At 31.2% G+C, this 11,630-nt stretch overlaps 2 protein-coding genes across 5 annotated transcripts; both read right to left on the bottom strand.

The window, feature by feature from the left end:
• Positions 1 to 1,520: 1,520 nt before the first annotated feature.
• On the bottom strand, positions 1,521 to 9,791 carry LOC110104470 (UDP-glucuronic acid decarboxylase 5-like). 4 transcript variants are annotated; one of them, XM_028696409.1, is made up of 14 exons: positions 9,686 to 9,791; positions 9,179 to 9,289; positions 8,983 to 9,069; positions 8,045 to 8,132; positions 7,755 to 7,846; positions 7,395 to 7,459; positions 7,198 to 7,286; positions 5,651 to 5,728; positions 5,468 to 5,561; positions 5,278 to 5,344; positions 5,116 to 5,179; positions 4,948 to 4,988; positions 4,625 to 4,863; positions 1,521 to 1,633 (listed from the first exon to the last, which is right to left on the bottom strand). In XM_028696409.1, the coding sequence occupies exons 2-13, from the start codon at positions 9,257 to 9,259 to the stop codon at positions 4,663 to 4,665; spliced, it is 1,047 nt and encodes a 348-aa protein (XP_028552242.1). In that variant the 5' UTR covers positions 9,260 to 9,289; positions 9,686 to 9,791; the 3' UTR covers positions 1,521 to 1,633; positions 4,625 to 4,662. The 4 variants fall into 4 exon arrangements, with proteins under 4 accessions (XP_028552242.1, XP_020689265.1, XP_020689268.1 ...); XM_020833606.2 differs by lacking the exon at positions 1,521 to 1,633 and having other exon boundaries at positions 4,526 to 4,863; XM_020833609.2 differs by lacking the exons at positions 1,521 to 1,633; positions 9,686 to 9,791 and adding an exon at positions 9,535 to 9,679 and having other exon boundaries at positions 4,526 to 4,863.
• LOC110104453 (UDP-glucuronic acid decarboxylase 5-like) lies at positions 1,522 to 3,950 on the bottom strand. Its single transcript, XM_020833563.2, has 7 exons — positions 3,920 to 3,950; positions 2,662 to 2,739; positions 2,479 to 2,572; positions 2,289 to 2,355; positions 2,127 to 2,190; positions 1,957 to 1,997; positions 1,522 to 1,872 (listed from the first exon to the last, which is right to left on the bottom strand). Exons 1-7 carry the CDS (start codon positions 3,948 to 3,950, stop codon positions 1,672 to 1,674), a joined length of 576 nt encoding a protein of 191 aa, XP_020689222.2. The 3' UTR covers positions 1,522 to 1,671.
• Positions 9,792 to 11,630: the final 1,839 nt, after the last annotated feature.

Below are 11,630 nucleotides of genomic sequence, written 5' to 3'. Positions count from 1 at the left end.
TTTAACTCAATTCCCTCTTTGTAATGCATTGAATTATGTGATTTTTTTTCTTTTTGTTTATTTTGGGTTTACGTAGTGTTGATTTTTCTAAGGAATAAAAATTTACTTTATAAATTGTAATATAGGGAGCAGCAAGATAATTATTTTTTGCTGTAACGCAAGTAGCAGGAAGATCTATAACAGGTTATGGAATTTAAATAAAATAAAGAAGCATTATAGTTCAAAAGAAAAAAAAATACAATGCATAAAATATATAGGGAGATGGAACAAGATTATCGGTTATTGTTCTATTCACTTTAAAACAATATATAATTTTTCGTGTTAGTCTAGTTAAATTTAAAAAATCATCAAAATTACTAGTGCTAAAAGTAATTTAAATTTTTTTAAAGATGCTAATAAAAGAATCATACAATATATATGAAAAATAGTTTGTAGCCTGTCGATTTGGTGGCATGTTCGGCCATTTTGGAAACCATGGTACCTGTCTGAGCATTGATGTGGTTTATTTTATTTTATTTAAATTATTTTTTTAATCAAAAAAATATAATCCATTTTAAATATTTTCCTTATCTTTTAGCATCTAGATATAGGTATCAAAATTTATAATTATTGAAAACATAAAACATTTATGTTATGATAAAAAAATTGAAATATGCAAACTATAAATTTAAAATAAAAATTTGAATTTTAATAGGATTGCTAGGGCTTGGTCTTAGGGCAAATTATTACGTCCGGTGTCTGAATTTGTTCGGACGTCAATCCAAACGCGTCACGTCATCAAAATACATCGGGTCCCAGTGTATTTCAGTGATGTGATGTATTTGGATTGGATATCCGAACGTCCGGTGATCGGACGTAATAATTCACCGGGTCTTAGAGAGATCAAGGGATTCCTATCGCATACTGGTGACTTGATTTTCTTGCCCCTCCCTTGGCATGAATGAATGTAAACGACAAGATTCTATGTTTGCCTATCATAATGAAGATTTTTTATGATCCGATTAGGAAATAAATATATTAGATGTGACTTATATAAAGAAAGGTAGAGGTAAATCTAAAATGACTTGGTCACAAAATATTAGAAATAACATTTCTTTATTAGATTTAAATGAGAATTTGTCTCTTAATAAGACAATGAAGAAAGAGGATTCATGTAGCTGACCCATCATAATGGGATGTATATCATGATGAACATTAGCTCTTTTTTAGGATCCATCATTTATTTTGCTAATTTTGCTAGGAACTTTGTTTTGCCACTATGGAGTTGAAGGACATGCAAAAAACTCATTGTAAGAAATTATCTCAGAAGCTTATCGATCCACTTGCGATAAAATGTCGATTTGATCTTTTTGATCTTATATTTATCATATATTTACTAGTAATGAATCAAAATCATTGAAAAGTAATTTACGAGAATAATACAAACATTACATGAATATATATCCAATTTCTATAAAAAAAATTGAATAATTTGTTTGCATAAACATTCATAATTGATTGGAAAATGCTAAGGTGAAAAAAAAAAAAAAAATCCCGTTCCCAAACATATTTCAAACTGTAAAACTCATATACCGTTAACATAAGAAAACAAGTATTATATTTGTAGAATAAAACACATAAATCCAAACTCAATCTCATTTCATTTGTAGCCAGTAAAGAAGATTTTGATGCTTAGACTTTTGCTTCAACCTTGTTCTCCGACAAGCCCAGCCTCTGCCTGAAGTCCTCTTCCATTAGAGGAAGGCCTTGGCGTAAACTGACCTTAGGTTCCCATCCCAGTAATGTCTTCGCCTTGGTAATGTCCGGTTTCCTCTGGCGAGGGTCATCAGGAGTATTCTCCACTCTCTTCACAGTCACTTCCGGATTAATTAACTTCATCAGAAATTTAGATCCATCAACTCGTCATTCATTTCATGCCAAACTAGTTCAACTTTTAAGAGAATGCAACAAATTTACCTCTTTCACAGTTTCAGCTAGTTCTATCATTGTGAATTCACCTGATGCATATAAATGAAAGATTAATCTCTCTCTCTCTCTCTCTCTCTCTCTCTCTCTCTCTCTCTCTCTCTAACTTGTTGTCTATGTAGAACAAAATTATTGAGATTCATAAGAAATTAAAACATTACCTGGATTTCCTATGTTGATAGGACCAATATTATCTCCTTCCATCAATCGGATGAGACCATCAACCTTTACAGTTGCAAATGATATAGATTGTATTATGGGAAAAGAATTTTTTAGTAGGCATAGAAAACAAGGCATGTAGCAGCCAATAGTTAGTGTTTTACCATATCAGAAACATAACAGAAACTTCGAGTTTGAGTACCAGGTAATTGAACTGTTAGCGGTTCCCCTCTGCATATATCAAAGATTATTAACTAGCTGAATTAAACAAAACACAACAGTATTCCGGTACATTGCCTATTTGCCTGATATTATATACAATAAGAATTAGAAGATAAAATTATAGAAGATTACCTCAATGCCTGAGCAATAAAGTTGCTGACAACACGACCGTCGTCTATGTTCATGCGAGGACCGTATGTGTTAAAAATTCGAGCAATTCGGATTTCTATTACAATATCAAAACTTAGTAAGTGGGTGTTTTCACATAGATGCATATATCATCAAATTTATAATTGGCTGATAAGAGCTTCTCACCAATCCCATGTTGTCTATGATAATCAAACATTAGAGTTTCTGCCACACGTTTCCCTTCATCATAGCAACTTCTAACACCTAAAGAATAATACCAATCATTTTAAACAAAAATAATGAGAGCAAAGATGCATTCTTATTACCCTTGGTTAACCTTTTTTTTTTTTTTTTAAAGAGAAGAGTATTATTGCCATTTAAGAAAGATGGTGAATCAAATGGTCAACGCAATTTACTCGGTAGACTAAGGCAAGATTCTACAAACAAGTTTGAGTAAGGTGTTCGGAAGATATGATTAATATGACATGATTCACAGTATAACCTTTAGTGAAACTTACCTTATAGCTTAGGCAGTAAAAAAGTTACTACCCCATTAAAACCATTTTCTTATTGAGTTGAAGCTGAACTTAAATTTGACCATATTAATCATAACTCAATAGTAGGTGTTTCATATGTTCTTCAAACTTTTTTGTGTTCTTCAAACTTTTTTTATTTTTCAAAATTTTTTTATTAACTTTTTAAGGTGTTCAAGCCATAATTTAGCCTAAGTAAAATAGAGTTGTTGATACTAAACAGGTAAGCTCATTGTCAAACATAAATGGATTTATAGTTTGCAAAAAATTCCATAAACCACCATATTACTTTTCATTTTTCTTAAAATTTAAACATTAATATAAATTAAAATAAAAGTAAATACAGACTTCCCACAAATTATGGGAAATGAGTGGTGATATAATTATAGAGATTATTACCCCTCATTTTAGATAGTTTATTTTGATGATTAGAGCTATAGCATTGCCTCACATTGTTGACAACTTGAATGTTACTCAAATACTTTTCCTCAAATAAAATATTGAATCGAACCATTTCGCTATTTATTCAATATAATTACACCTCTATTAACAGTCAACATTTTTATAACTCGATAGTATGGAAGAATGTTGATCTAAAAAAAGATATGAAAAATAGTTTGTAGCCTGTCGAATTGGTGGCATGTTTGGCCATTTTGGAAACCATGTTACCTGTCTGAGCGTTTTTAAATTATATTTTTATAAAAAAAAAACATAATCCATTTTAAATATTTTGCTTATCTTTTAGCAGCTAGATATAGTTATCAAAATTTATAATTATTGAAAACATAAGGCATTTATGTTATGATAAAAAATTTGAAATATGCAAACTATAAATTTAAAATAAAAATTTGAATTTTAATAGGATTGATAGGGCTGGGTCTTAGAGAGATCAAGGGATTCCTACCGCATACTGGTGACTTGATTTTCTTGCCCCTCAGGCATGAATGAATGTAAGCAGCAAGATTTTATGTTTGCATATCATAATGAATATTTTTTATGATACGATTAGGAAATAAATATATTAGATGTAGCTTATATAAAGAAAGGTAGAGATAAGACCTTAAATGATTTGGTTATAAAATATTAGAAATAATCTTTTTTTATTAGATTTAAATGAAAATTTAACTCTTAATATGACACAATGAAGAAAGAGAATTCATATAGCCGACCCAATGTAATGGGATGTATATCATGATGAACATTAGCTCTTTTGTAGGATCCATCATTTATTTTGCTAATTTTGCTAGGAACTTTGTTTTGCCACTATGGAGTTGAAGGACTTCAGAGAAACTCATTGTAAGAAATTATCTCAAAAGCTTATCGACCCACTTGCGATAAAATGTCGATTTGATCTTATATTTATCATATATTTACTAGTAATGAATCAAAATAATTGAAAAGTGATATACGAGAATAATACAAACATTACATGAATATATATCCAATTTCTATAAAGAAAATTGAATAATTTGTTTGCATAACATGCATAATTGATTGGAAAATGCTATGGTGGAAAAAAAAAAAAAAATCCCGTTCCCAAACATATTTCAAACTGTAAAACTCATATACCGTTAACATAAGAAAACAAGTATTATATTTGTAGAATAAAACTCAATCTCATTTCATTTGTAGCCAGTAAAGAAGATTTTGATGCTTAGACTTTTGCTTCAGCCTTGTTCTCCGACAAGCCCAGCCTCTGCCTGAAGTCCTCTTCCATTAGAGGAAGGCCTTGGCGTAAACTGACCTTAGGCTCCCATCCCAGTAATGTCTTCGCCTTGGTAATGTCCGGTTTCCTCTGGCGAGGGTCATCAGGAGTATTCTCCACTCTCTTCACAGTCACTTCCGGATTAATTAACTTCATCAGAAATTTAGATCCATCAACTCGTCATTCATTTCATGCCAAACTAGTTCAACTTTTAAGAGAATGCAACAAATTTACCTCTTTCACAGTTTCAGCTAGTTCTATCATTGTGAATTCACCTGATGCATATAAATGAAAGATTAATCTCTCTCTCTCTCTCTCTCTCTCTCTCTCTCTCTCTCTCTCTCTAACTTGTTGTCTATGTAGAACAAAATTATTGAGATTCATAAGAAATTAAAACATTACCTGGATTTCCTATGTTGATAGGACCAATATTATCTCCTTCCATCAATCGGATGAGACCATCAACCTTTACAGTTGCAAATGATATAGATTGTATTATGGGAAAAGAATTTTTTAGTAGGCATAGAAAACAAGGCATGTAGCAGCCAATAGTTAGTGTTTTACCATATCAGAAACATAACAGAAACTTCGAGTTTGAGTACCAGGTAATTGAACTGTTAGCGGTTCCCCTCTGCATATATCAAAGATTATTAACTAGCTGAATTAAACAAAACACAACAGTATTCCGGTACATTGCCTATTTGCCTGATATTATATACAATAAGAATTAGAAGATAAAATTATAGAAGATTACCTCAATGCCTGAGCAATAAAGTTGCTGACAACACGACCGTCGTCTATGTTCATGCGAGGACCGTATGTGTTAAAAATTCGAGCAATTCGGATTTCTATTACAATATCAAAACTTAGTAAGTGGGTGTTTTCACATAGATGCATATATCATCAAATTTATAATTGGCTGATAAGAGCTTCTCACCAATCCCATGTTGTCTATGATAATCAAACATTAGAGTTTCTGCCACACGTTTCCCTTCATCATAGCAACTTCTAACACCTAAAGAATAATACCAATCATTTTAAACAAAAATAATGAGAGCAAAGATGCATTCTTATTACACTTGGTTAACCTTTTTTTTTTTTTTTTAAAGAGAAGAGTATTATTGCCATTTAAGAAAGATGGTGAATCAAATGGTCAACGCAATTTACTCGGTAGACTAAGGCAAGATTCTACAAACAAGTTTGAGTAAGGTGTTCGGAAGATATGATTAATATGACATGATTCACAGTATAACCTTTAGTGAAACTTACCTTATAGCTTAGGCAGTAAAAAAGTTACTACCCCATTAAAACCATTTTCTTATTGAGTTGAAGCTGAACTTAAATTTGACCATATTAATCATAACTCAATAGTAGGTGTTTCATATGTTCTTCAAACTTTTTTGTGTTCTTCAAACTTTTTTTATTTTTCAAAATTTTTTTATTAACTTTTTAAGGTGTTCAAGCCATAATTTAGCCTAAGTAAAATAGAGTTGTTGATACTAAACAGGTAAGCTCATTGTCAAACATAAATGGATTTATAGTTTGCAAAAAATTCCATAAACCACCATATTACTTTTCATTTTTCTTAAAATTTAAACATTAATATAAATTAAAATAAAAGTAAATACAGACTTCCCACAAATTATGGGAAATGAGTGGTGATATAATTATAGAGATTATTACCCCTCATTTTAGATAGTTTATTTTGATGATTAGAGCTATAGCATTGCCTCACATTGTTGACAACTTGAATGTTACTCAAATACTTTTCCTCAAATAAAATATTGAATCGAACCATTTCGCTATTTATTCAATATAATTACACCTCTATTAACAGTCAACATTTTTATAACTCGATAGTATGGAAGAATGTTGATCTAACATTAAGAACACAAATTTAGTCAAATAAATTAAATCAAACCGGTTAATTATTTATTCAGTATAAACTTCATCATATTTATGCCTTTATTAAAATACTACATTTTTATAACTCAATAGTAGGGAAGAAAGTTGAGTTGATATAAGAACATGAAACTAGTCAAATAATAAGCTCACTAAGTCATCATTAAATTAAGCCTTTTTCTCATCTCTTTACAAGCTACTTGTCAGAAAAAAAAAAAAAAAAAACATCTTCACAAACTTAAGTAAATGAGCAAATCAATGCCCAAGTTGGTTAGTTTATAAGCCTAACTTTCAAATTCTTTCCTGAGCTTGTTTAATCATATTAACAATCAAAAAAAGAGAAGCACATGATGAATAAATAATTATCGTTTTGTTCATCAAGCATAATAATTTTGCTTACAACTCTATGTATCAGACAATAATTTCTTAAAAAAAACAATTAGGCATATGGTAGAAATCACGCTTGATATAAAATACGCAGAATAATTGAAAAGCTAAAACCACTAAAGAAGAAAACTATTGCAAAACAAGTAAGACAATTAACTTCAAGAAAATATAAGTGAAAGATTTTAAAGTCTTTACCAATTGGGTTAACATTGCCCCAATATTCCTCCGTTTGAGGATGCTCAAGAGGATCGCCATAAACTTCTGAAGTGGATGTCAGCAAAATCCTGCAAAAAGAAATTGCTTTAAGACAAAAAAAAAAAAGAAGAATCGAATATAGAAATGATACACATCACCAACACATATGTACACGAAGATAGCTATGTTGACCCTACCTTGCTCCAACCCTCTTAGCCAGGCCCAACATGTTTAATGTTCCAATCACGTTTGTTTTTATCGTCTGTTAGATATTAACTTTGATCAGAATTTATTTACAGTGCTACAAGCAGATTAAGGTTTTGTTTGGGACGGCTTTCTTACTGCAGCACCTTTCTAGTTCAAAAATTAAAAAAGAAGTAAGAAAATCGTCCCAAACGAAGCCTGAAAGATATTCATTGACATAAATAGTACGTAAACCAAGATGGATAACATATTAACATATAGCACAAAACTTTCCAGCGAAGATAGCAAAAAACAAAAAGAAAACAACCATTATTGTGATCCCACAGAGAGGAATCAGATATTCCACTTCATACCTTCACAGGGTTATGCTTGTAGAAAATGGGAGAAGCAGGGCAAGCAAGATGATAAATCCGATCAACCTCTGCAAGAAATGTTTCTGTGACATCTGAAAAGAGAAATAGAAAGATTACACAGATCCCTTCATGTCTCCGGGAACAAAAAAGAGAGTCAAATTATGGGAATTAGAAAGGCTTTTGAAAATTCTAAGCATTGGATTCAAGGCTAAGTGAATCAGAACATGTACTCAAATGAAGTCAGATAAAAAGAATCAATATTAAAAAACAAAGAACTCAAAAGAAAATACCATGTCGAATGAGCTCAAATCTCGGATGACCAATCCACCTCCTAAGGTTGTCCTTCGAACCAGTAAAGAAGTTATCGACGACTATTACCTGGTAAACAAAATTTGTATGGATAAGCTTAGTTGACATTTGATCCTAGTCGTAAAAACAATTAGAGTAGAGACAAATCAAACTGATATTTTATGGGCTGTTTGGCTACAAGCAGGATTTCTTATATCCTGTAAATCCAAATTTAGTAAATCTTGAAAAAATTATTTAGCACAACAGATGTTAAATTTTGCTAAAAATCTTTATGAAATATTTGATTATTTGTTGTAGGATTTACGATTTGTCTAAGGCAAAAATCCTTAAATCTACAAATCCCCGTAAATGAAAGGATATTAAAAATCCCAGATTTATCAAATAATGAGGATAAAATGAGATTCAATTTAAGTAGGATTTCATAAATCCTCTAAATCCGGATTTCAAAAATTCTGAGGGGCCTAAATCCTGAAAACTGTTTGGTAACATTCATGATAAATTTTATTAAATCCCGTGTGACTGTTTGGCTATATAGCAGATTTAATGAGTGGACTCTTGCTCTCGAGCCAACGGATTTCATAAATCCGGCGAAAAACAGGACTTCGGAAATCCGGGATTTAGCACCAAAAGGTGGATTTTCCATCTACAGCGGCTTTCATTGGTGGTGAGATTTGGTTTTGCATTTTAGGCCGTTTGGCTGGATTTCTCTCAAATCCGCCTCAAATCCGGCTGCTACCGAACAGCCCCTTAAAGTCTTCAAAATCCTATTTGGCTGGATTTAAGCTAAATCTTGCTGAAATCCTGACTAAAATAGGATGCGAAACAACCCCTAAAGGAAATGTTCATATATGATCTATGCTAATGATGTAAAATTGGTTGAAAGATTGTTTCACCACAGAAACGAAAGAAAAATAAGCACCTCATTCTTTTCATTTTCCATCAATTTATCCACCAGATGAGATCCAATAAAACCAGCTCCTCCAGTCACCAGAATGCGCAAATTAGACTGTCACCATGAAACCATGTCAGCAAACTCATCAAATGTTTTTTTTTTTACCCCTTTCTTGCCTTTGTGAAGGAACGAAATTGAATAAAAAATAGAAAGAAAGAATTACCTGACAATACTTAGAATATCTCAAAGGTGATGAAGATGGGGGAGGCTTTGTTGTGACTCCATTTCCATTAGCAGTAGCCATCGATCAGATTCTTTAGAACAAAAACCAATCCTGCACAAACACAGATTTCAGAAAATCTCCCATTTCATATCACTCGAAGAAAACGGCATCAAACTTTGATGATTCTTCCACTAAATATTCTTGACCTAAATGCTAAATTTTTTTTGGAAAATAACAAAATGAAGCTAAATTTTCAGTTCTCTTCCTTCAAAATACTTAAAACCAAAGAAGAAGGCTTCGAACCGAAAAATAAATCTTCTTTACCTCCTCCGAGGTAGAAGTTGGATCGATCATACCTTTTATAGATCCATATGAAGAAACCACCAGCATCAACCAATGCAATCAAATTGAATAAACCACGAAAAAAAAAAAAAAAAAACTTGAAGAGCACGCATTGGAGAAGGTATGAAAGCAGCGGCATAGCTAATAAACTTTCTTTGAACTTACGATTCAACCTACGAGAGTCGCACGCTTTCGATTAGATTGGAATTGTTTCCTGGGGTTCGAGCGGGTCTCGAGTATTTGAGAAACACTTAGAATATAAATAGCCACGTAGCTAGTTATACGGTTGTTTCCCAAAGGAGAGGAATTCATATAATGATATAAAAAAATAATCGTGTTTTATCTATAATTAAAACACTTACAATATATATATATATATATATATATATATATATATATATATATAGTTTTACTTTAGACAATTAATAATAACAAATTTATTTTTATGTAGGTTACATGGCTTTTAAAATCGGATCGGCTTGTTGAATCGCGAATTGGCCGGCCGGTAGATTACGATTCATATTAAAACCGCTATCACATAAAACCGGTGTTGAACTTCTCGAACTAGCAGTTCGACCGCCAAACAGTCAAAACGGTCCCCATTTCTTTTGTCGCGTATGTTCTTCGTCCTGTTCGCCTTTTCTTCTTCGACTCTTCCCATCTCGCGAGGTCTCCTTAGAAAAAGAAGTTATGATCCTTTAGACTACACAAGTATTGAATTTATTGACTTTTGGATCCTTAATGATGAGCCAACTCCAAAATTGCATTTAGGAGACCTAGAAACAAAAATTTACAAAGATGATGCAATTCCTATAGATATAGAACCAAACATAACATAAGTAAGATTGTAAAATAACTTATATCTTTTAAGTGTAATATAAAATATAAACTTATTATTTCATATTAATGGTTTGCAGGATGAAGACAATTTAGCTAATACATGTGATGAAGATGACATATCATGTGAAGATGCAGAAGCATTTGTGATTCAAGATTTTGATGGATGGTTACCCATCTTTTGATCTCCCAAATTTAGTTAATGATTATTAGATTCATTAGGAGTGTCTTGAATTTTGAGTTTTTATTGTAAACAGATATAAATAATTGAATGACAATTATTACTTTTTGTTATTCGGTTCGATCCCGATTCGACCGGTATAACCGTGAACATCTCCTTCTGGTTCATTGTCCGGTCCAGTTTTCACAACTTTGGTATGTTATATATATAAAAATAAAAATTTAATTAAAATTAAATAAGAAAAAGCATCAGATTCAACTCAACGATATGTATGTAAATCCGTTTAATATAAAGTTAAAGTATCATTATCTAAATCAAATCCCAAACAGGTTGTTAAGAGTATATGATTAAAATTTCTTATGTAATTATTTATTTTATAATTTTCCTATTAATTGAAACATGGAAGCATGTTAGTTGGTGGACACCGACATCACAGTATTAAATAATATAGATAATATAGTAGTGAAATCATGAATTATATTTTAAGCTATACCCATTGGGTAGGGTACCGGATGAATGTTATCGTGTGACCTACTCAACCTGTTTGGTCCTAGGTCGGTACTGATTAGTCTCGCTAAACCGATATGACCTGATCTATTTTATGTGGTTCATAGTCAAAATAGGTACAGTGAATTAATATTTTATTCGAATAAGGGTCGAATAGGCATTGAATAAAACTCAAATGAGCTTTTTTTTTTATTTTTTTTTATAATTTTTTATATAACATAGTTGGAGCTTATTCGAACGCATTCAAACTTATTTCAACTCTTTTATTGAAGATAATTTGACATTGAACAATAAAATGATTGAATATAGATTTAATTAAACGTTCATACAATTATAAAATAATTAAAACTTATTAGAACACTTAACCTAACATATGTTTGGCTATTTCATTGAAGATAATGTAACATAATTTATGAAATGGTCAAACACATAGTCAGTAAAATGTTTTAAATATGTATTATTCTAAAATTTTCTAAAAATTGTCGACACTTATTCGAACACTTAATCATATATATTTTCGATCCTTTCATCGAAGATAATTTGATGATCGATGAAACGGTCTAACATAGAGTTAATTAATTTTCA

The sequence above is a fragment of the Dendrobium catenatum genome, unplaced genomic scaffold (genome assembly GCF_001605985.2).
Source record: "Dendrobium catenatum unplaced genomic scaffold, ASM160598v2 fragScaff_scaffold_80, whole genome shotgun sequence".
NCBI lineage: Eukaryota > Viridiplantae > Streptophyta > Magnoliopsida > Asparagales > Orchidaceae > Dendrobium > Dendrobium catenatum.
Note: the sequence above shows the minus strand (reverse complement) of the source record. Positions and strands in the feature narration are given on the sequence as shown.